This window comes from Fundulus heteroclitus, chromosome 21 (genome assembly GCF_011125445.2).
Source record: "Fundulus heteroclitus isolate FHET01 chromosome 21, MU-UCD_Fhet_4.1, whole genome shotgun sequence".
Lineage (NCBI taxonomy): Eukaryota > Metazoa > Chordata > Actinopteri > Cyprinodontiformes > Fundulidae > Fundulus > Fundulus heteroclitus.
Window position 1 is genome coordinate 10,847,618 of NC_046381.1, and position 26,107 is coordinate 10,873,724.

Here is a 26,107-nt window from a genome sequence, read left to right on the forward strand (position 1 = left end):
TTTTTTCGCTGGGGAAAACTTGATTGTCACGTGACCCGGTTGCAAGCCAATGTAATACGCCAAATAAAACTACAACTAAAACTATCAATACTACATTTCCCCCTGTGGACCAACATCAACATTACACGTTTTTCAGTGAGACTGGGTTGGAAAAGGTCATTGCAACTGATTGCGTCTCCCTTGGCGGCAACAACTGCCAACAAATCATGCTGAAGAATCTCCCTCCATCACGTTTAAATCCAGACTTGACAAAGCCACTTCTGGATTTATATTGTTTTACTAATTTAAAGCTGGTCTTGATCTTTTGCTTTGGATCATTGTCCTGCTGCCCAAGTACACTTGAGGTCCGAGACTGATAACTGAAAATGACCCCTGCATAATTTATAGAGAACAAAATTCATGGTTTCATAATTTAATACCAGTTATCCAGTTCCTAAAGCATTGCCAAATCAGCATATTACTACCACCATGGTTGATTGTAGGTGTGGAGGTTTTAGCCTACTTCATGCTGTCAGACAGGTTCTATTTAGATGATTTCTTAATTCGATATCTCTGACAGTGTTGGGGCCTGTGTAAAATTTAACTAAGCTGAACAATTGTGAGGAATCACAGTTAATTTGTGATTTAACACTGGAAATTTATTTTTACATAGGGTCATGATGGTTTGGACATATTTTTTTTTATCATGTAAAATGAAATAATCTTTTTAAAACTGCTTGTTGTATTTACTCAAGCTGTCCATGTCCAATCTTAAAGTTTATTTTCCTTTGAAAGATTTAAGTGACAAAAATAAATAAATAAATAAAGCCTATAGTGGAGTTAATAGGTTTCACAGCACTTAGATTTGTGTTTTTGCTTATTTGCATTTGTTTAATGGTGGAAAAAAAAGTACATAGGACACAATTTTTCAGCATCATGAGATCGTGCTTGACTTCTAGGACATAACTATGAGCATTTTTTTATAAAATTAACTATATCTGAGAAAGAGAAACACCTGAAGGTAAAGAACAAAAGTGATATTACTTATTAGAGAACAAATGACTATGACAAGTGTAGTAAGAGTTAATTAATGAAAACTCGACCAAATTTCATCACATAATTATTAATTCATGATAAGTTAATTAAAGTCAAGGGCTGAATAAGTCTGGGAAAACCCAAACCTAATAAACCTACTATTCAGTCCTTTTAAATAATAAAAAAATATGTGGAATGACTTTTTTGCACCAGGTTAAAAGGGAGAATTTTTAAAAAAGAGGAAGCTTCAGGGGCGTTTTTTACAGCGTGATGCATTAATCTGGGATATTGAGTTTCTATTTATTTTTTTTTCTTTTGTTTGGCTACCATTTTATATGACTTTTGTTTCCAGCATTTTACACATCTTATTTCCTCTCCTTTTTCCAAAGTCCGCAACTATGCTATATACTTTTAAAACATGATCTTGTTTGCTTGGCCACTAAATTCTGGTCCTCGAATGATTACAGCATATATTTCTAACACAAGGAAGGAAGAAGTGTTGTGTCTACATATTAAAAAAAGAACCCACTTTTTAAACGAATCATTAGGAACTAGCAGCCTTTCATGATAGCAGTGTTTCCATCACCCTTTTTTATGCGCATTTTGAAAAAAATCGCATTAGAAAAGGGAAAATCTGAAACAATTTCCTCAGTTTTACAAAACGTTTTCATGCTCGTTTGAGATGGTTTTTAGAGTTTGCAACAAAGAGTTAATGTGCAAAACAAAAGATGAACATGACAGAATAATTTGCCTGATAGAAACACATTCCTGAAAACCTCTCTCCATTTCTCTCAGATGCGTGGTCCATGCTGGTTTGCAATCTCTACTTCCTGTTCATTACAGCCAAGCGTAACGTCAACTTCAGACGAAAGGACACTTTGCGTAGAATGGCTAATTCACTCCAAACCAGTAGATGGAAACACGGCTAATTTGCATTTTCTTTTTTTTCTTTTTTTTGCGACATTTTAAAAATTCACTAAAAATTTTCATGATAATTGGTTGGAAACATGAATAGTGACAAAACGTGTTCCCAGTTCTATTACTGATTCTCTTAAAACCACCAACGATAATGAAAGATGATGAAAAACTGATGATGATGGAGGAATAGATTAATTTGATTATATATATATATATATATATATATATATATATATATATATATATATATATATATATAAAAAATACAGCCAAAGTTAAAAAGAAAATCGACCTCCAGAAAACATGTTGAGTTATTGGTGAAAGCCACTTTAAAAGATTTCAGGAAAGTCTCTCCTTGGAAGCAAAGTGGAACACAATTATTGCTTGTTTACAACTGTGTATTCAGACAATATCTAGAGCTGAGATGAGTTGATATGATATAAATCTAATTAAGGTTCAGTGATGGATTTACATTTGGTCTTCACATATTTGAACCCCTAGCTTGTTAACAACCTCATTTTCTATTAGAAAAAAGGTAAAACACCAGATAAATTATCACTGTACAGATAATGTATTACTTTCATGCATTTCATTATTACCAATTATTTACTTTTATAAGCTACATAAGACAATGTTATTAATTGTTTACCTTCCGCTAATGGCCAACTAGCCCTTATCGTTTAGTTGGTCACTTTATTTATCTACCATTATTATCAAATGCAACACCAAACAAGCAGCTAGGATTTTTTATTTTTCAAGAAATCACTTAAACGACAAACCTATTATCAAAATGACTTTCAATTTCTATTAACTCAGGGATCATTTCTGCTCTGAATTAATCTTTTTTCCTTTTCCCCTCACTGTTTAGTGGTTTGAAATAGTCTTTGTTCTGAAAAGTTTTGATTGACATTTTTGCAGTTTTACTACAATAAACTTGGGGATTAATCAAGACTTTGATTCAGTAATAATCAAAAAGCTTTCAGATCAGTTTATAACATTAATCTTTAGCTGCAATAATTTTTCTATTTTTTTTCCTCATTTGCATGATGTCCTAGATAAGTCCTTTGATTTAATTAAGGTTTAACATATTTAATTAGCTATAGCTTGATCAGTCTGCAGATTACAGACACATCTTTAGGTTTCTCATCAGGTAGTTAAGATGCCCCTGAAACGCCTCTTTGTTTATGGGGATTATTGCACACATACATTTTTCATTTCAAATAGTCTGGTAGTGCATTTAGATACTAGCTTATATGTAACTCTATGTATCTTTCATATTTAATTCATCTAAATCTTATAATTAGCCTGACCTCTATCTGGAGTCCTTGTCTTTCAGCAGCTCTTGACTTCAAACTTCCCTTTACTCCTCAGGTTGACTTGCTCATCAAGCGTCTAATGATGTGTTAATGTTAGATGTTGAATAAGTTCATGGTCACCGGTTCTGACAAGTCCTTTCAAGAAAAGCACTGTTAAATAATAGCTTGAGTGGCCTAACATTAATTATTTGAAACTGCAGGTTGATATAAGGTACTTGGAAATGAATGGGAAGCTCTCAAGTTTAACTCTGAACGTTTTAATATGTGAGTGGCGGCATGGATGCCTGTTTTTAAAGACTTTTTTTCTGTAGTTTCCAGATTATAATGCTCAGCATTCATATTGCCTGCCTATTTTCCTCCTAATATGTACTGGAGCATCTGAGACGACATGTAGACACCCGTAACGTGGTTGAAAATGTAGGTCTTTATTCAAGTTATTGAATGCCGTTTTTTTTGTGTTTTTTTTTATCTTGTATACATAGCTTTATTGGGTGGAAGAAAAAGCGTAATAAAAGCAGCAACTATATTTGTGAAGCTATTTACATTTTGATAAGCATCTGTTCGCGGGTGTCGGGTGTGGAGGGGGTTCACGTATGTTTTCCATCATGCGTGTAATGAACGTGCCTCTGCTCTGAAGTCGGCGCCGTGGTTCCCTGTGTGGCTGTTTTTGTTTCTCTCCCAGGATTTTGACTGGGAAAAAAAAAATGGGTTGCCAAGTGTCTTATCAGTCGGGGTAGGGGAGGGAGGGTCAGGAGCATCTCCTTCTCGTTTCCTCCACCTCCTCCTCCTCCTCGCTCCAGTCTCCACCTCTGATAGGTAGAGACGCCCGTCATATTTGAGGGGGGGAGGGGAGTGATGGGTGGAATGGCAACTTTAATATTGGAGCGATTTCCTGCTGATAAGGCTAACGGCTGCGGAGAGGCATGAGCGTCAGTCCTCCTCCGCAATAAACACTTTCATTTTGTTTGGTTGGAGTGATGGATCGAGTGATGTGGTGAATATGGACGACCTAAGGAACACGGGAGAGAAGGAGTGGATAGATGGCATGGATGGGGATGTTATTTAATATTAAAAGATCAATCAAAGCGTGGTGAAATATGCATTTTTGTCAACTCTATAACCCTATTTGGCCAAAGAAGTGACATAAAATCATGTGACTTTACCGGTTGCTCTGCCATGTTGAAATGCAAAATATTTACAGTCCGCAGGGGGTGATTTGTCTCCCGATGCTGAATTTATATTGCCTCTAACAATAACAACACAGTCATATATCAGAAAAATGAATATATATAGTCATGACTTTAAGCTCTGATGGCTTCATGATAATCATTCGTGATTTGCTGTTGGAATCTATAATGAAGAGTGCTTCCGTTTTCAGCATATGGCAGAGAAAAGCAGCAATTTAATCAAATTCTATCTCACCGCTTGATACATTTTGGTAAGTGCATATCCTGCAGAGAAATTTAAAGGTCACAAAAAAAAAAATCCGGCTTTAATGTCTGCTTGCTTGTTTTATCCGTATTTTCTTTAATCAGTGTCAAAAAAAAAAAAAGGCGGCAATATGTTTGATCACCCTGTAGACTGTTGATTGAAATGATCTTCTGCCTCTTTAGAACGAGTCAACAAGCACATCTCTGTTTTTCATCTCATAGCTGTGCCGATGATTAAAGCTGATTCAGTGTGCCCCGTGTACGTATAAGGCAAGCAATTCTCAAAAGAGTAGATGAACTTCTGCAAGTGAAACAACGTAGAAGTTTAGGTCGACGTCATGGTGGATGCAGCAGATAAGGCAAACATCACAACTATGCACGCAATCAAACAGGTCGCAGTTGTGAGGGTCATTTTAGGCATCACAGTGTTGGCGTGTGGATAATTGGGGAGCAAGTGGAGAAATTGCTCCCCAATTATCCAAAGCTGAGGTGCAAACTTCCTTCCTTCTGATCCCCCACTCTTTTAAACCTACAACCACCCTCCAGTCAAAATAATTTACAAAGTTTCTCATTATGCTTATTTTTATTTGCCTGCAGATGACATGCCTTAAAGTTACATATCTTTAAAAATTAGCTTGCTCATTTGACAAAAATAACCAGTCGCCTATGATCAGCAGAACAGACTTAAGGTCAGTTTGCAACATTGCCAGTTCCTGCCCTCATTCATATCCATTTCATCACTATTCTGTCCAAACACTTTGTATCACCTGAGCAAACATTGTATGTTGGTGTTACTTGGTAGTTAAGTATATTACACAAACATACATGTAGTACAAAGACCGTATTTTTCGGACTGTTAAGTCTCACCGGACTACAAGTTGCATTTATTTCAAAATTTATTTCACACAATCCAAGACTAAAAACTGACATTTAATCTGTTAAGCAAGCTTATTCAATTACACAACTGCATCCACAATCGGCTGAATAATATGAAACATACCTGGGAGGTTGAATGGGTTAAATTTGCATAACAAGCCACCAACTCCATCCAAGAAAGTTCTTGTCAGTGCATTTCAGCGTAACGGGGCTGAAATTAGATTGTGAGCGTAGCGGTGCTACGTGCTAAGCTAACCATATGACACGGATGAGAGCAACATAAAGCTCCCGTACATCAGCGAAGTTATAAAACGCCCGGTCAACATACCGGTAAGCTATCGCTAGCTTTATGGACAGCCCAGTAACAGTTCTGTCTTGGTCTGGGCCTATCGGGCTGCACCATGCAACGCTCCGCTGCATCAACTGAAACATTAAAACAACATACGAACATGTGTTCTGTTTTTGTTGTCTATAAGTTAATATTTCAATTCATTTCAAGTGTTACAGGAGCAGGATATAGTTTTCACAAGCCTAGAGCACCCTCTTGCAGCAATAGACGGTAATATTTACTCCTTGGTTCGTGCTGGTCAAGATGAATTACCATTTAAATTTCATATACAAGTCACACCTGACTATAAGTCGCAGGATCGGCTAAACCATGAAAAAACGTTTGAGTTATAGTCCAAAAAATACGGTAATCATGAAAACATAAACTCTCGTGCATAACTTAAAGTATTGTTTTTTAAATATTTTATACTGCAATTGATATCAAAACTGTTACCCTGATAAACCGTTTCAAAACCTTTTCTACCCTTAATGTCAGATATACACTGTAGAATTAAATCAAAAAAGCTGAAAAAATATGTTAAAGGGGAAAATTATGGAAAAAAAGCTGAAACAAACCTAGAAAACAGTATAGAAAAGGCTTTGACGTCTTCTCTAGCAAAGCAGTGGGACCTCTTTGTTGGAAACACCCTCTTATTAGCACTAGCAACATCTCCTATGTCCATAGGCCAGAGGAATTAGCTGTCTAGATTACCCTGGGAAATGTCCACACGCCACAAATCAGTCTGACGGCTGATCCAGGCAGACTATCCATCTGGTCTCGGGACACAGTAACAAGTTCAGGAAGGAAACCCATAACATCCCTCTCCAAAATGAGACTCTTAGACTCATGCTAGGTTATCCCAAGGAACCAATATAGTCTGCCCGGGGTCTCCTCCCGGTGGGACGTGCCTGGTATACTTCCAAAGGTATTCATTCAGGAAGCACCCTGGTTGGAAGAGCCTTAGCTGAGTCCTTTTGATGCAGAGGAACAACATCTGCCCTCCCCTAAGCTCCTCATCCCTATCTCTAATGCTGAGTCTGGTCACACAACAGGAAAAGCTCACTTTCGCTGTTCACTTTTTTTGTTTTTCCGGTCATGATCCAAATCTTTGTGTTGAGAGTCGAAACACAAAAGGGACCCAATTAGGAGCTTTGACTTTCAGTTTCTCTCTTTCTACACCAAGACAGCCTTGGTCAGTCTCTACAAGCATCTGCTGCCATTTGGTTTAATGGTATGGGTTTTTAACAAAAAAAAAAAAAGATGTACAATAAACTGGAAGGAGGAAATTCTGAATCAAGACTACATAAAAGCATATCTAATAATTAAGTTGTAGCCAAAAAGCTAAAAAATTGTGTTTCCTTCTCTTTGAATAATTCAGCTTTTAGCTGGATATCTACAGCAAAAACCTATTGCCTTTGTGTTTAATTCCAGCTAAAGTGCATGCAAATAAATAGCAAAAGAGGGTGTAAAAACCCTTTTGAGTCTCTTTCTGAGCTTGCAGAGCATCAAATGATTTGGCTCAGTTTGATTCAGAAAATGATCAAACGAGCAGCAGTGATCAGATCTTCACTTTAGAAAATCAGCCTTGATAGAGTCGGACAATTCCTATTAAAAAGGCTGGAGGAGTCTCTTTGAAATGAGACCTGACATCTCTTTTCCACAGCCTGTCAGGGGTATTTGGTCGCTAATTTGAAACCTGCAAAATCTGCGCGCGCGTGTACAAAAAGAGAAAGAGAGTGAGCTCCAGAGGGAGGTTAATAGAAGAGGTGACCAAAAAGGAGACGCCCAGGGCTGTTATCTGTCCAGCCGGCGGTGAAGACGAGCAATCGTCTGGCTGGATTGTAGGAGCCGCCCAGATCAGCTGAGTCGCCAGCAAATGAGCTTGGAAACTACATTGTATTTACAATTAAAGTGCCTGCTGTGGGACAGTCCTTCCGCTCAGGTTGATTGGAGACTTTTTTAGCTTTGATTCACGTTGACCTTCAGGCGTTTTTAGTCTCACAGTAAGACGGTTAATGTCAGCTTGTCCGTCTAACCTGAGCCGCCGTGGCTTCTGCTGCAGCAACACGTATATCTGTTGATTGCTGGCTAATCTCTCCTAGTTTGACTCATGATGTGTTGGGACCCCAGAGGGGTCCTCATTAAGACCAAAACGTTGTTTGACCTTTAAGCAGCTTGGCCTTCCTCCACCACCTCCACCCTCACCCAGCTGGGCCCAATTACCTCGCTCATTACCCCCTCCTAAACAGGTACTGGAGCTATCTACGGAGAGCCAATATGTCTGTGGCTAAATCCAGGAGTGGAAACCGTCTATGAGAGTTATTAATTCTTCTTTATCTTCCACACGTCTTTCCATCGAATGTACACTCATTGGCCACTTAATAAAAACCACCTTGTTAGTATCAGGTTGGACCTTCGTTTGCCCTCAGAGTTGCCTTAACTCTTTGTGGCGTGGATTCAGCATGGTGCCAGAAACATTCCTCCGAGAGATTTTGGTCCACACTGACAAGATTGCATCAGATTTGTCAACTGCAGATCCATGATGCAAATCTTCTCTTCCTCCACATGCCAAAGGTGTTCTACCGCGCCTCTAAGTGGGGCACTAACGAGCTCATGGAGGGATTTAATGCCAAACAAACTGTTGATCATGTCTTGCACACATACAAGTCAATAACAGTCGAAATTAAACGTTATTTGCATCAAAACCGCATTCAGGAACAAAAAGGTGAGATCTGCTTTTACGTTTGAATTAAAAAAAATGACATCTTGAAAATGATTTATGCCCTTCTCAATAATCACTGCAAAGTACGTCATTGCCGTTACACCATGAAACTCTTCTTATAACTGTTGACAGGCTTTTGTTTCCAATGGTATTCTGAGAATTTATCGTTGGGGATGAGCTCCAAGTATTTGCCGCTGGATCCACCACAGACTTTCTATCAGATTCAAGTCCACACTCCGGCTGGTCCACCACAAAATGTTGATATCACTTCCAGTCACAAGAAACACATTGTTAAAATGAAAATAATACCTTAATCTGCCAGGGAGTGCCATTTTCATATTCTAAATGCATCTGCCTTTTGCAAATGTTTATGCAATGAAATTGACGGAGAAAACTAAAACTAAAACTTTTTTTTGTAATAAACATAATATTTCAAGTACATTTCTGTTTAAAATGACATCGATTGCAGCCTTGAGTAATTATTTACACTGATGAACAAGCAGAAACGACACCCTGAACCAAACAGTATGTATAAACCAGAGTGAAAAGGTAGAAGTTAGAAATCTTCATGTAGGTAGCATGTTGGTTAAAAGCCCAGGGGTGTGTATAGGTGGGTGGTGAGGTGTAGAATACATGCATCTTGGTATACAGGTTTGCAAAATCTACCCTTTAAGGTCACATGACTGATTGCTGGTCAGATTTGCATCATGATTTGGGAATTGAAGCGCTGTTTTACTGACTTCCATGCAGAGCCAGCTCATCATAAGAAGCATCTCATTGAGGACATATACAAACTCAGCTACTGCAAATCTGTCTCTTTTCACATTGATTTGGTGCAAAAGAAAACATCCCTATTGGATGATGACCAAAAAAATAATAATCTTGTGAATTGTCAAAGGTGTGGCTGGTTTATTCTCTTATTTAGTTAAACATGTATTCAGTTCATCGGTACAATAAGAGCTAGTCTGGATGTTCTGCTGCATCCTAAAATCTAATCTGAAAGATTAAAGTGGCTGTTAGTGTATACAGAAAATAATCTTCTGGACTATTTTACTGATAAACAAATATTTCAAATAAATGATCAAGTTAATTTTGGGATTCACTCTCATGTATGTAATGAATGCACCCATATGCAAGTGCATGAGTGCATACGTAAGCTTGACAACAGAATGAAGATCATGAGTGAGGAAACCAGGTAGAATGGAGTGAACCTGTTGAAAATCATGGTTAAAAAAACAGATTAAATTGAGACTCATCAGACCCAGCGGTGGTTTTCCAGCCTGTCATTGTCCACTGTGGGTGAGCCTGCAGGAACTGTAGCATCAGTTGCCTAGTCATAGCTGACAGGAAAAGCATGGTCTTAGCATGGAGTAGCATTGTCTTCTGCTGATGTAGTCCATCCGCTTCAAGGATTTGTTGATCTTGGTCCGAGGGTCAAAACGCTGGCAGCTCACACTTATGTCTGTTTTACTTTCATTTCAGGAATTTTAAAGGTAGCTCTATTTACATACAAATATATTTATTTGTTATTGCAACTTTGCGCATTCCAATTGATTTTGTCCTCTGCGCTTAACCTATCCCTTGGGGAGCAGTGGGCTGCCGCTGTGTGTGCCTTCACAATAAAACTCTTAAATTGTGTGTTCAGGGATGGTGTTTCGCATGCCTTGGTTGTAACACATGGTTATTTGAGCTGCTGTTGCCTTTTTTCCCATTCAAAGCGATTTGAATTCCCTTTCTTCTCTATTCTGATAGTGTCTGAATTTCACAAAGTTGCCTTCGACCCGTCTAGATGCATAAATGCATTCACTATTCATGCTAACAAGCAATTAAACGGGCGTACCTAATAAAATGCATTGGGAGTGTATATCAAACCTTTCCAGGTCCATATGTAAGCTTTCTTTAAGCTCCCCTTTGCCATCCCCCAGAACCCTGTGGATGACACCTAAAATAGAAGATATCTCCTCGCCTGCCATGTTGATAGGATGATAGGATGATCAATGTTGGTAGGATCCTTAATAACCAGAAAGAGAAAAGGCGTCAGAGGAAGAGAGAAGGAGATGGATGATTACCCTAAAAGTAGCATCCTTAATTAGAGAGAATTCTGCATACATTGTGGACTGAGTGCAATCATTGGGATAGATTAAAATACTAATTAAACAGACCCATTGCTGAATTTGGAGTGCGAGGTTGAGTTCAGCTCTTCAGGGTCATTTGCATAGCCTTCATCTGGGGAGATGGGATTTAAAGGACCTGCTCTCTTTCTCCCTTTTTTTTCTCTTTTCCACATTAACAGTCACATTCACATGCTAACAAACTCAATTAAATGATGCTGCATTTTCCGCCTTGGCTCTATAATTTGGCGTAATCTATTAGGGCCCCCTTTGATTTTGTTTTCTAATATAAATGTTTCCATCAAAGTGAGGAGGGGATGTCGAGGACAGCGTGGAGGAAAAAGTCGGCGAAACTGTGTGATCTTGAGCGATGGATATTTAACGTCGCCTCACTTCAGTTTGATTTGCATGAGAATGTCCTTTGTGAACAAAGCATCGAAAATAGCATGCCATATTTGATTAGATCACAAGATCTGAGGATCAAACTCGGGTGGTGTATTAATTACTGCAAGAACAAAGCCAGGAGCTCAAGTTATTGTGTGCTGTGAATGTACAAGCACTTCTTCTGCTTTCTGGTAATCCTCAGTAAGAATGGATACTTGTGCATAATAATAAGTGCATGTTAAAGTGCACTTTTTAACTTGCTGGCCAAAGTGGTGCTTGTACGACATTGGGTATATGCAACTTCGGGGTAGTTATAGATAAATAGTTTCCAATCATAATCTACTGCCTGAAGCCCATAAAGTGCGATTATTTCCTAACGTCTCCTAAATGGTTGCCAAAAAAAGACTCACATATCTTAAAACCTATTAACGCTGTGCCTTTTGTTAGCCCACCCTTGTGGTGGCTAAAGGACCTAGCATATTGCCCACCTTGTTACATATTACACAGGCGGCAGCAATCTGCCTTGTAGCCTATACATTCATAAACAGATATGCTAGTAACGAGGCGGTTTGTAGCTGTAGTATCGTTATAAAGGAGAACAGAGGTAAGAAGAAACTCACAATGCTAGTTTTAACGCTGTGGTACAGCTAGCTGTGACAGGAAGTTAGAAAAGTACCAGTTTAGGCCTTTCATGTGTCCTTACTTCACTGGTGCCTTGTGGTGATGTTGTAAAATGAGGAGTCATAAAAATCTCATCTCCACCACCGTCAAATCGCTCTCTCAGGGCTCAGAAATAAAATCCCATAAGATAAGTTTCACATATATGTGTAACTTAGAAAAAAACTATTAAGAAATTAATATTTCACCTGATATGCAATAAGCCTGGTTTATGCTTGACACATCCCTTCGTACTACGCGCACCCGGAAAAGTTCCTAACTACACAGACAAACATGGCAAGCCTTTGTTGTTACAGAGGTTTATAAATATAGACAAGTTTATTAATTCGGCTCATAAAGATCATGTCATCAACAAATTGTTAACAATTCCTGGAGAAAAATCGTAGTCACTCTTAGAAGAAAGTAAAAGGCTTTAAAATGTTGGAAACAACTATGTTTTCTACTTCTACATGTAGTAGGGTGTAGTATGCTTGGCGTAGGGCGCAAGGCTGCCCTCTACAGTCCAGGAGAATACTGCTACTCAGAAGGAAAAGCTGCACAGAGCATAAATGCTGTAGACGTGTCTGCACATCTTATTTCCGCTCGGACCATTTCGTGCGTCAAGCATAAACCAGCCTTTGGGCTGCCAACAACGGTGGCTTGGAGGTTTACACATCCTTTTTTGTTCCAGAAATCCAGAGTTTGAACCTCAGCATAATGTTTTCAATCTGAATATACTGAATAATAAGACAATTTAAAGACTTTATAGCTAAATTAAGCTAAAATATGTAAACGCGGCAATTTCTCAAATCTTTTTGATGTGTAACGGACACCTTCGCTGCTGCTGGCCATTCTGTTGCAGATTTGAAACAGGTCACAACTGTCTGCAGCCTTCATCTGCAATGTTGTATACAATTTCTTGAAGGTATATCATGTAATCCATTGTGAATGAGACAGCAGAAATGACTGATTCATTTTACTCTTTACTTTTATAAATTTTAGTTTGTTGATTTCACTCATCTGTAAACTGCTCGACAGAAGAGATCAACTTAAGATAAAGCAAGTTTCTTTTTCCTCAAAACAGACTTTGATGTAAGAAGTGAGTTGGACTGAACCAACTCAAAGGTGAAGATGATTGTTAACACTTACTTCTAATATCTACTTATTCATGCTGTTTTTGATCAACTCATTACAGATGATGAGACATATGACTGCAGCAAGTGATCAGAATTGGGGGGTTTTTGTTGTTGTTTTTTTGTCTTGGGGCAGTTTCTCCACTTGGTGAATTATTCAAAAAATGTTGTTAGCTGTAGCCGTGTTATTGAAAATTAGAAATAAGAGTAATATTTTTAGTAAAAAAAAAAAAGTGAAAGCCTCCCATTAAGCCATGATTTTGACCTACATATATATTTAATTTAGGTTTCAGATCAAGAAAAACTGCAGGATGGTTTAGACTTAGACTGAGAAAGAACCACTAGAAGCCTGTAAATTATGCACAAATGCTGAAAGTGTGAGCTAAAACCTAAAGAGCTGAAACAAACCCACAAAGATTGTGGAACGAAAAACACTGTTTTTATTTGACTGCTAAAAATCGAGAAAATGGTAAATGGCTTGTACTTGTATAGCGCTTTAATTAGTCTAACGACCCCAAAGCGCTTTACACCACAGTCATTCACCCATTCACACCCTGATGGTGGTGAGCTATATTAGTGGCCACAGCTGCCCTGGAGCAGACTGACAGAGGCGAGGCTGCCGTACACCGCCGCCACCGGGCCCTCTGACCACCACCAGCAGGCAATGCGGGTGAAGTGTTTTGAACAAGGACACAACAACTGAGACGGTCATAGTGGGGGATCGAAAGGAGGGCAAGAATAGGTGGCTTCTAAAGACAATTTGTTGAACCGGGATTTATTTAGGGTTACCCGACTGAAGGTGACTGATAATTTCAACTGCATGCTCTTTTTTTCAAATTAAATTTGCAATAAGCAGAGAAAACAATGTATCCTTTTCATTCCTCTTAACAATTATGCACTACTTTAAGTTGGTCATTAACAAAAAAAAATCTAAATATGTCCATCTTTGTGGTTGAAATGTGGAAAATTTTGAAAATTTTAAATCGTACGAATGCTTTTTTTCGAGGCTCTGTGTTACTTAAAGTCATTGATCTTGTGTTGAATGAAGGTTAAATGGGACAACACAGAATTACTGATGCACCTTTTGTAACTTTACAGTAACAGATCTGCTAGACAAGATGCAACTTTTTTTGATCACTCCTATAAACTCTATAACCTTGTTTTTTCTACCGCATCCCTCTCTGTGCAACCTAACAACTTCGAAGTTTGCCAAGCTCCTTCACCGTTGAAGATTTTTTAGGCGTTTGCGTTTGGGTGCCGGACATTTTCCATGACCAGTTTGACATCTGACTCAGACTGATACATCCATTGCATCATTCTCAGCTTCGCTGATTGCTTGTTTAGCCCCGGGGAAGTGAAAAAACCTGCGACTTTGTGACATCAATCCTCCTCTGCTTTTGTCTCCCCTTGCAGTCCAAGAGAAGCAGCAGCTGGAGAAGGAGACGAGCCTGAAGATAGTGGAGGCCGGAGTGAGTGATGTAAGTGCATCTTATTGTAACGGCTGCTAAAAAAGAGGACGCTATGAATGCGGTTGCAACCTGTCACGCCCACAATGGTGTTTTGTTTTTTTTCACACACACTTTTGTTGAAGGACGCCGCGGTGATTTCTGTCCCACTAATTGATTTCCTTTAAATTTCTTGCCGCTGTTATCCCCACGGTAAATAGAAAAACAACAAGACAAAAGCCTGATGCACTTTTGTAAAACCTAAAGAGAGTGTTGATCGTTGCCTCGTGCAACAATGACCGGATTATCTCGAGTACTGTCACTTGTCATGATCCCCAATGCTCCGCTGACATATTCATTGGAAAGGAAAAAAATAAAAATTAAGAGGAGGAGGAGGACTCTCCGGATGATCCAGATGAAAGGAGAGCAAATGTTATTCAGCCTTGATAAATATTCATATGTATCAAAGGTAAAGATCTAATCAAGCCCTCATTGATGCATCATAGCCCTCCATGCTTGCCTGGTAAATGAGTTTTTTTATGGAAATGAGACAGACAGCCTTAGACCTCTGAGCTATCCTGATCTTGAACCACGCTGGGAGCTAAGTGGATGTGGCCCGTGCACTGCAGGACAGTTTCCAATGGCAACAACCGTCACACGTTGCAGAGACAAGATCATTTCCCCATGTTAGTCCTCTCTCCGTGCTGCTTTTCTTCGCCCATCTGCCACCCTCTTATATCTTTTTTTTTTTTTTTTTTTTTTTTTGGGTCCTGCAATTTCTCTCATCTTGTGTCTTCTTCATGTCCCTCGTAATTATCTGAGATTTTGCCTCTTTTTTATATTTTTAAATATGTGACTTTTGTTCTGGTCTTTGTCTGCCTCCCTGTCTTTTATTTCATCACAGAATGATTCCTGCGCTTGTAGCCGGCACTAGCTCGGGTCTGTGTTTGTCATATTGGGCCTATTTGTAGATAATTAGCTGCAATAATAGCCTCTCTGCAGGAGACAGTCTGAGGCAGGGATGAATAGGAAAGAGGGAGGGTGGGAAAGGAAGAGTTTGTCTCCCACCTCATGGAGAGAAAATCTGCTCCCGGCTGGATCTTGTGAGATCCGTATTTGAGGAAGCGCCGCGTTTATTGTTCTTTAAAAAGTGAGCTAGCGAAGTAGAAATCCTGAAAAGCCACTTAGAGGGTGTTTTATGAGCTCTAATGTGCATGTGTTGACCTCACCGGTTTGCATCCAAGAAGTGGAGAGTTAAGGCTAAGTTGGGAGAAAATGGCAGCTTTTGACAGGAGAGCATGTGGAGTGCGCTCTCCAAATACATTAGTTTAAAAGGTGTTAAACCAAAAGCCCGCTTTCAATAAATTTCCTCTAAATTGACCGCAGTTATGAGTGAATGCGCGCCACGGCTTGGAGAGAGGTTCTTCTTTAGTCTGCTTATTAGTGGCATGGGATGGAAATATGCATGGGTAAAATTGCTCTGTGAATCCATTACAGGTACCGGGCAGGAAATGAAGCCGCACGGCAAATTCTTTCTTCTGGGTTTGTACGAAACCACCACGGTGGTTTGTGTCATTAAGCCTTATCACTGTCAGCTCCCACACCTCCTTGGTTTTTATTTAAGAGGTGACAAATGACAGAACAGCTTAGGGAGATGTCCAGATAGAGCAAACATCAATACTTGGAGATGCTCGCGAGGATAAGCAAATGTCAAAGTGGGGAGGAGGGGACATTAGTCAATAAGCTAAGCAATATCCACTCCATTATAGATCGCATGGAAGTTGGCTCACAATGTAATAGAAAGACATTACTTTTCTTGCACGATGCATGTAGGAGTGAAACATACAATGCCTTTTGATTTAAGAATTCAGACACCTTGAACGTTTTTACATTTTGCCCCATTAAATCCACGAATGTTGATATATTTTACAAGGTTTTCATGTTACAGCGCAACACAACAGTGCATAAAGTGAAGAAGAAGGAAAATGCTACATGGTTTTCAAATCGTTTTACAAAAACAAAACCTCTAAACAGTGGGTAGGGGTATGCCTCTAACAGCTTTGCACACATTGAAACAGAAATATTGGCATGTCTTCTTTCTAAAACAACTGAAGCCCAGTCAAATTGAGCTGAACAGATCTGTGAACATCAATTTTAAGCTATGGAAGCAGGTTCTCACAGACAGTTGGATTTAGGTCTAAAGAACCAATTATACCCTTTGTCCTGTTAAATAGCATTTGGCTAGAACCACAAAAGCAACTATACCCTTATAAAAAATATGTTTTATACGTTTTTACAACGACAAAGACTAATGAAATTTGTCATTTTATATTTAAATTTAAGAAACACAATTTTATTTAGATTTTTAAGTTCTATAAAACAGAAAAAAAAACATCACTTTTACATAAAGAGAATACATAAATGTTTCAACGCATGTTTCATGGAAAATAAATATTTTCTGTGAAAAAGCTGAACACGATTTTCTTTTGATTACACAATCTCATTCTGTTCTGGAAATCCTATACAGATAAAGTATGAGAAACACATAAAACAAGTGCTAAAACTGTTTATTTACCTTTTTATTTTATAGCAATACTCTGCCTTTTATTATTTTTGTTGTATTTTTTGTGAACAGGGGGGACTAAAGAGCCTCATGTGGCCAGGAAACCACATGTTGCAAAAACCTACCTTACATTTAGCTCCATTAATGTTCCTATCCACTCTGACCAGCACCCCACACCATAATGCTACCTCCACCAGGTTTCACCACAGGGATTGTGAGCTCAAGGTGAAGTGCAGTTTTAAGTCCCTTTAACACATAAGTCACACTAATTTACTGGGTTCACATTCCCGGTCCAAACTACAATTAGTTTCTTTTGCACATGCAAATTAGTCCCAGTAAATTACTGGGTCAGCTCTTTTCACGCTTAACCCGGCAACAGTGGACAGGGTGTAAATAATATCACCTGCGAGTGGTGGTAATGCAAGGGATATAGCTTTAACTGATCAAGCCAAACTCTAAAGAGGAATTTCAGAAGGAAATTACGTCCGCCAATCAGCTGGTTAGCCACAACAAACAATGGCTTCATGAGAACTACAGAAGAAATACAGTTTTAGTACATTTCTCAGTCAGCAAAGCGACTTGCAGACATCAGGGGAGGAGCTAAACGAAGACTACGAAAATATAACACCAGAGCAGTCCCAGTAAATTACCAAGTATGATATTAGGTCTTGACGATAAACTGCCGTGTCAGTTTTTACCCAGTAAATCAGTTCTGGCTTTATTCACACATAACCCTGACCTGGTAAATTACCAGAATAATACTGGGTAAGGTTGTTTTCTGCCACACAAAATACTGAACAGATAGGCCCAACGTTGCACAGCAACAGCAAACGTAGCTGATCATGGATGGCTTTACTTCAACACTGGTAGCCTTTTTGCTGCTCTAACATAAATTGTGAATTGCGCAGATTTTTAATGTGTTAAAAACTGAAGAAAATATATGACTTGAAGAACAAATAAAGTCACAGTTGGCTTGATCCTGCCCCAGCAGGCTGCGCTGCACGCTGTACATTCAAGGTCCCCCTGAAACTAAATGCAGAACACGTGTTATCAGGGCCTCAAGTTTTGGATACAAAGATTGGCAGGTTGTTACACATGTTGACTCCTCCAGCATAATTGTTCCTAAACATTTCTGCTGCTGCCCTTCCTGCCTCTCTGTGGTGGAGACAGGAACAAGTCAAAAGATGCTGACAGTCACAGATGCACAGCTCGACTGGTACAAGGTGATCTGTTTGGTTCAGGACTATGTCAGCCAAAATTAGGTGTCAGAAAAATATTCCTCGGTTGTCATATTGTGCTCATCAATCGCTTCTCTTGTTTTTTTTTAAATTGGAGGGAATGACCTTTAAATCTTGCTTAAAGTTTGCAAAGTAATATTAGGTGATAATGACCCCCAAACTTGCTCTGTGATTAAAATTGAGTAAAGATTTAACCTGATGTGTGCTGAGGGGTTTCCCCTAGATTAAAAATGCAATATGAAGAAAGTGGCAATTATCTAATTGCTCTGACAGCTTGATACAGAAATTGGGAACTAATAGTGTTTTCTTTGCAACAATATTTTCCTAAATCTTGCATTTAGAAGTGCAGCCAGCCTGCATGAGATGGTCCCCATGTGGTTGGGAGGGAGTTAAATTGAGATTCATTGACATTTTGACAGCAGTCTTGTGTTCGGAATAACTCCAGCAAACTGCCTATGTGAAGAGGCATTCATTAAGCTCAGAATTCCCACAGCTGAATGCTGACTGATTATCCCACCACTGAATTTAAATCACATATGGCAAATGAAGAACTCAGCGCTGTGCATGCAGGATGTTTATGCATTGTCACTCCAAAATAGCATAAGTCTCAGTATTTGTGTGGTTGTAGAATAACATTTATATCCTGTTGTACTAGTCTCTACCATGCTCTTTACTGGCAGCAGCGGGATTTTCTCCTTATTTGGTCTTCTTTAAGGTCTTAGCCCCACAAACTATGTATATATATATATATATATATATATATATATATATATATATATATATATATATATATATATATATATATATATATATATATATATAGTCGTCTGTCACCAGGCTTGGATACAATTATGACGGCTTTATGTCGTATGACCTGAAAGGTGAAATTTTACCTAAACCTTAATGACAAAAATGTCCAAAAAAAGTGCAGAAATAAAAGTGATTCATCCAGTGTATTACTCTTCATATTGGGGGAGAATGAACAACAATAATCTCACAGATTTTAACACATATCTAGAGAAAACAAAGTCAGAATTATACTGTTGATACATGAAATTGGTTTGTTCATACTACAGATTTCAAATATAAGGTAAAAAACTGAAATATTTAATAGTTAAACTGTTATTTTTATCATTTATTTGTCCCTTTTTGGTCTCAGAATGGTATATTATGTACTATCTGGACCTACTTCTATGATAAGATATAGTGTAGTTGAAATAGACCGCTACATTTTTAAAGTCACCATTCTTTTGGTGCAGATATGATCATGCAAATTAGCATTTTGTTTTGATGGAAGATTTGTTTTCCATGAATATTTATTATTGTGTTGTTGGATTTTTTTCAAAAAAGGGAACAATATATGTTGCTTTCTTTTACTCTAACAAAGCTTGCATATTGTACAAATAAATAAATAAAATAAAATATAATAATCCACTTTGGTGAGCACCAGGCACTGCAATTTCCCCAAGCAAATGGGACAAATCAGTCAAAGCAACTTCAAAGCAAAATTACACTAACCGTTTCCTACCACGGCGACTCACACAAATAACTGTACCAAGCTTACATTAATACATGTTGTACAATGTCTCTCTTTTTTTCTAAATCAAAGAATCACAAGATAGGATAAATGTATTTTATGCAAATTGTGAGATCATTTGTTTTCATTTAAGTCTGCATCTCCTCAGAGGCAATAACAGTGGTTTAATAGCATTGCCAGACGTATGCTACGCTGCTTGCTCTGTTGTATCATGTGAAGTTTAAGTATTTGTATCAGCCAATCATTCCTACATTGGCCCCAATTGCCTTTTTCTCAAAGACAATCTCCTTCAGACACTGTAATAAGCCCAAACAATATATAAAAAAAAAACTGCTGTCTATAAAAATTTCAACAGTGCAGGAAAGCCAATCTGACCATTTTAAAAGTGGCTAAAATGCCATTACTGTGGCAGATCTGGATGTGAAATGTCATTTTGGAGCAGCCCTATTGTGCCTTCAGCCCCAAGTAACGCTGCCTCTTTGGAGACTCCAGCTGCCTCCCACTGATGAAAGCCCGTCCAGCAGCTCCGTTTCTCAGCAACCTTTTACCATCACCTGACCTTTGGACCGCAGAAATGCCTTTGATTCTATGCCATGCGGCTTGGTATTTGCCTCTGTATAGCATGACGTGTGCTCTCTCGCACAGGAAAGGCTGGACTTGTCTGTTTTTAATGAGTACCAGAATGTAAAGTGTTTACTCTCCTACCTTTTGCTTCTTTTTTTTTATTCTGCTGCCTGTTTAAAATGGGCTATAGTCACTGAGTTCAGTTGGCATTGGTATTGCTCTTCAGCTTGTTAAAACACACGTCTGTGCAGTTTTGTAAAGTAAAATAGGTAAATTTTTTGGACGTGCAGATTTTATTCTAAAAGAAAAAAAAAAAAGAAGCGTTCAAAGTGAAATTGGCCTTGGAGGTGGTTTAGATCAAATTAAAGCAAAACACAGTAATGAAAGACTCTCCACTGTTATGAATACTTAATACAAACCTAAAAGTCCTATCTTTTGCCAACTGCCCAAGCCCCAACCTCTTCTTTCATCTTTATTTCAAGGAGATTTTTGTGGTTAACGGATGCTTTGTCCTATAAAACTCTGGCAAGGACTGTCAGAATAAACTTTAATACATATATTCACAAAAAATGTGCTTTAACCAACGTGTGTGGTCATTTCTTCCTAAAAGAAGAGTTCGAACTAAAAGTCCAAAGTTTTGTCCATCTTTCATTTTCATTTCAGTTGACATTTCAAAATTAACTTTTGTCCGAAAATAATCAATAAGCTGTCAGAAATATGCTTTTATAGCTATTCACAAGCTGTCAGTGATCTCCCAACCCTCCAAAAATGTTGTAAATTACAAAACCATAGGAGATTAAATGCAAGCCAGCTACCGAGGTTGCTAGAACTATAGAGGTCAATAATATTTAGCATCTTTCCTTTAAAAAAATATCAAACTGTACAAACTTTCCATTCAAGATGCAAACGCTTTTGGAGTTATTTAAAATCTAATTTTTCTAAATTTGAAAATGTATTCACCAAATTTGACATAAGGTGAAAGGACAGACAAGACAAGGCATTGTTTTGTAAGGCACATTTTACCAACAAGACAGTTCAAAGTGGTTCATGTTACGGAAATGTAAGAAACTAATGAAGGAAAGGAAAGAAAAATTGGAATACAGGTTCAAATTAATAATGTTTTAGTGAATAGTTTAATGCAAATTTAAACAAATGGTTTTTTTTTTAGATTTGACTTGTCAGCTATTTTTATTTTTTAAATGCAAAGTCCAGATTCATCAATTGCTTTTTGAAAATCAAAGGTATAAATTGGATCTTTTCATTACTAACAAGCGTTGTTTTTGTTTCAGTTGCTATACTGGACCATACAAGCTTAGGGGGAACGCACCGTGGTGCAAGTTGTCAAGACAGAACGACATAAGTGGTCTTGAGTTCAGGATAGGTTCATCAGATCTATCCGGGCATTTGAGTAGAACAGGATCGCTGGGTGGCCACCAGTGTTGTAGTACTCGAGTCCGAGACTCGAACTCGAGTCCGAGTCATTAGCTAAATTTAGAGACTCGTGACTTGACTTGGACTTGAGCACTGATGACTCGAACTTGGACTCGGACTCCTACATTCAGATCATTCTGACTCGGAAATTGAGAAAAAGACTCGACTTTTTTTATATCATTAGGCTATAATTTTAATATGTCATTAGAATATTATTTGGTGTATGATTTTAATATCTAAATGTCGTACCGCGCACGTGACGTCACCATCTCATGAGCAACGCCCCTTGCCGCTAAGGTTGGGCAAACAGTGTGAGAGCGCTCGTAGCAACCAGCCATTACACATGCAACAGACACAACGATATGACCGACTTTACAGCTGTTAAACTTTCACAAGAGGATGTCCAGGCGCCCGTTTTACTGGTAGAACTGTGGAACAACATACCAGCGTTCAGCTCAAACGATGGCTTGAGTGTCGAGGGCTTAGAAAGACTGGAAAAACGGGCCGAGTTGATACAAAGGTAAGTCGTTGTTTTTCTCCTGCTCGGCGTTCATGGCGTCATTTGCAGTTTTTTTCTGTTTGTAGTCACCGTCCAGGAATCGGTATACATTTTCCGGCCCGCCGAACAATTTAGTCCGGTCCGGTGGCCAAATGCATTATCATTATCCAACGGCTGGATCTCCTCGCTACATCGACCGATCTGCACCAGATTTGTTGTGAGTCATGGGGGAACGCTGTCGAACACGTTTGTGGGAATCGCCCGGTGGACGGGCGAGGGAAATGCGTAACAGCATCTGCGATGGCGGGCGGCCGGTGGTGCGCGAACCCCGCCGCGGCTCCGGGCGGCCGGCGGGCGGGCGGCGCCGGCTGGCACCGCGGCGGTGTGCGAACCCCGCCCGCCGGCCGGCACCGCGGCGGTGTGCGAACCCCGCCCGGCGGCCGGAGCCGCCGGCCGGCCGGAGCCACGGCAGTGGCCAATAGGCCGGAGTGCGCTTGGCTGCGAGGGCCGATCGACGCCGCTTGCGGCTTTAACATCCTTCATATGCGGCCTATCAGCGTACCTCGAGTCGCTGTTGCGCGTTCCATAACAACAATGTTTGAAAACCATGATTAGGAGACGTCTTAGACTAGGAAAAAGCTGTAGTTTTACCGAGTAAAACCAAGGGTAACTACAGCGAAAGAGTTATTAGTGCAATGGAATGTTACTGCTTCATGTCATACATCACACGTCAATAGTGACTCGACTCGGACTTGACTCGGATGAGTAGTGGACTCGACTCGGACTCGACTCGGATTTTTTTTTTAATGACTTGGACTTGACTCGGACTTGAACACTGGTGACTCGAACCTGGACTCGGACTCGATGCATAGTGACTTGACTACAACACTGGTGGCCACGCCTCAGAGACAGGCGCAGACCAGATACCGCTGCTTATGTGTGTTGCTCTTGAATCTTCAACGTCAGAAGTCTCCAGATTATTTTCTCCTGTCTTTAGTTGTAGCTCTGTAGTCCATAGACTGCTTCTTGACCACTGAGCTCAGTATTTATTACATGTTTATAGCCACACCACTGTTGATGGTTGAATTTAAGCCCCTTTTCTTTCTCAACATCCAATAGCAAGTCATAATCCAAAGCCTCACTGTTTGCCAGAGGATTGTTTTTGTTCGTTTTATTTGAAGCGAGTCCTACTTGGTCGATTTCCATTATTTCAGAGTGATATGGCGTCGGCCTTGAGATGTAGGTACCAGAATAGCTTAGATCCATCAGGGTAGGCCAGATGGTCATCCTTTGCATGTTTCTTGGACTCATGCACAATCATTCTTGCCAGCTAGGCACAATATTCCCTTCTGAAACCAGATAATAATCGCTTTATATAGACATTTCCCTTTATGCGTGCTGCCGCAGTGTACAAGCAGATACCTTATCTTATTTTTTTGTGCAAGTAGTCCAAGTAACACTTTTCCAACCAAAGACCATCAATGTATCTCATGTTAATTTGTAGTTTATTGGAGTTTTAAAACATGGCAGGCTTTATTTGGAAGGCAATATATATTATTTTGTTACATAATCTGCATCAGTTTCATTGAGATATATATATATATATGTATGTATATATATATATATATATATATATATATATATATATATATATATATATATATATATATATATATATATATGTATGTATGTATGTATATATATATATATATATGTATATATATGTATGTATATCTGCTTGTGTGTGTGTGTATATATATATATATATATATATATATATATATATATATATATATATATATATATATATATATATATATATATATATAACATTATTAAACAACAATAAAGTTTAGAAATATTTGATAGATGTTTCTTTTCCTACAATGGCAATGTGTATTCCAACAAATCAAGGAATGAAGAAATTCAGTTTAACAGATCAAAATACTCAAGCAAGCTCTTGATACTTATTAAAAACATTTTGCATCAGATCACAAAGTCCTAAATTATGTTTATGCTTGAATATTTGTGCCTTGAGATGACATGTTTCATGAACTGGTGCTATATAAACAAAATTGAATTGCATTGAATGGAACTGAAAAGCACGCTAGCACTTTAAACCTTCTGTGAGTTGCATGTTTGAAATAAACCACAAACATTCATTAAACGATGTCAGACCTGATGAAATAAGTGATTGTTTGTTGACTGCCGTCTGGCAGCGGCAGCGGTGGGGTTGAGGGGCCGGGTTCCTGGGAGAGGCTGGGTGTACAGTGCCGGGGGGAGCCCGCGGTGTCCACAGCTGGATAGCATGGCAGAGGTTCTAAATGTCAGCGTTGAAGGGGGAGGCTGCTGCCATTTGGCCCGGCGTGCTGCATGCCAAGGGACTGGCAGCGGGACGCTGGGGCAGGGTGCTCCTGCTTGCAGCTCTGGCTCCCTCACCTTCTGCCATTTATCATGCAGCTACTTGCCTAGCGCATCTGGCACCTCGGCACTGACAGCAGTAGGAAAAGCCCTTGCTGCAGGCCAACCGGTGGCCCGTGGTAATCTACTTAACATCACAGCGAAATCAGGGCAGCAGTATTTGTTTGACTACTTTTAATCCTATTCCTTGAATGCCAGACAAGAAGGTAAAATTCAAGGAAAACATCCATTCTTAGGCTGAAAGAGTTGGCTACATGGCAAAAAAAAACAGAATATACTGGGATTTTCATCTTCATGTATCTATTTTTTTTTAAACAAAACTCAATCTGAATTCATGGTAGCTGTGAAGCCGCGCATTAATTATTGCTCAGTGAGCGCACAATTCGGAAACCACTTTGCTCCCAGTAAATTAAACATAATCAACTGTCATATCATCTTTTATTGACTTTAATTGACTATAATTGCAAATCCTGCTGTAACTGCTAGTTACTTTCTGCATGGCAAGGTCAACTAAATTGCCTGATGAGCTGTTATGGTCTTTAATATGATGACCTTGACTGGGAAGATGGTGAATGAAGACTGCGTGGATAGAGCATGAAATGATGGTCTGCTGTGCTGCTCCACTTAGTAGTTTTACAACATCGGCTTTGATTGCTGAGCGATAGTAAGCGGTGAAGGCTTAGTATTTAAACCTGGCATGGATAGTAAAATGATGGATGATCAGGCTAACTCATATGTGAATGTTTAAACTCAGATGACTTGCAAAAGTGATAACAAACTAAGATTTTTCCACATTTTGTCACGTTACAGCCGCGTTGCATTTTAATGAGATTTCATGTGATAGACCAACACGGACTAGTGCATAATCATGAAGTGGAAGGTCAAGAATTCAAGGCTTTCAATTGTTTTTTTTCGACGCATAAGAGTCGGGCACGCATTTATTTTCAGCGTGAGTCTATCCTTTGTGGAACCACTTGTTGCCGCAATTACAGCTGCGAGTGTTTTGGAGAACGTCTGGCTGCTTTTCACATCGTCAAGGGACTGAAATGTTTTACCCATTCTTGTCCACAAAACAGTTCAAGAGCAGTCAGATTGAATGGTGAACATCTTTAAGCAGAAGATTCGAAGTTTGGCTACAGATTCTCAGTTGGAGTTTGGTCTGACCATTGACTGGGCCATTCAAACATTTGAACCTGCTTTGATTTAATTCACTCACACGTTGCTCTGGCGGCGTATTTAGAGCTGGAAGATGAACCGTCGCCCGTTTTCTTACATGGTTCCCCTGAATTTATCTCCACCCATCGGCTTCCCTGTCCTAGTTGAAGATACGCGTCCTCGCAGATTGAAAACACCACATTGCACTGAGGGAACAATGTGATCAGGATAACGTGCAGTGCTAGTTTTCCACCCCAACATAGTGTCTTGCATGTAGGGCAAAAAGTTATATCTTGGTCTAATCTGACCACATGTTTGCCAGTGGGAAAATTCAGGTGGTTTTCTTTCAACAACGGTTTCTTGCA

At 39.2% G+C, this 26,107-nt stretch overlaps 1 protein-coding gene across 1 annotated transcript in view; it reads left to right on the top strand.

Moving 5' to 3' along the window:
* The window catches only part of ptprn2 (protein tyrosine phosphatase receptor type N2), a 212,557-nt gene that overhangs the window by 120,528 nt on the left and 65,922 nt on the right, over positions 1-26,107 (top strand). Inside the window, exon 11 of the mRNA XM_036125606.1 lies at positions 14,303-14,367. Coding sequence (XP_035981499.1) covers positions 14,303-14,367 — 65 coding nt within the window. The remainder of the gene's footprint in view (positions 1-14,302; positions 14,368-26,107) is intronic.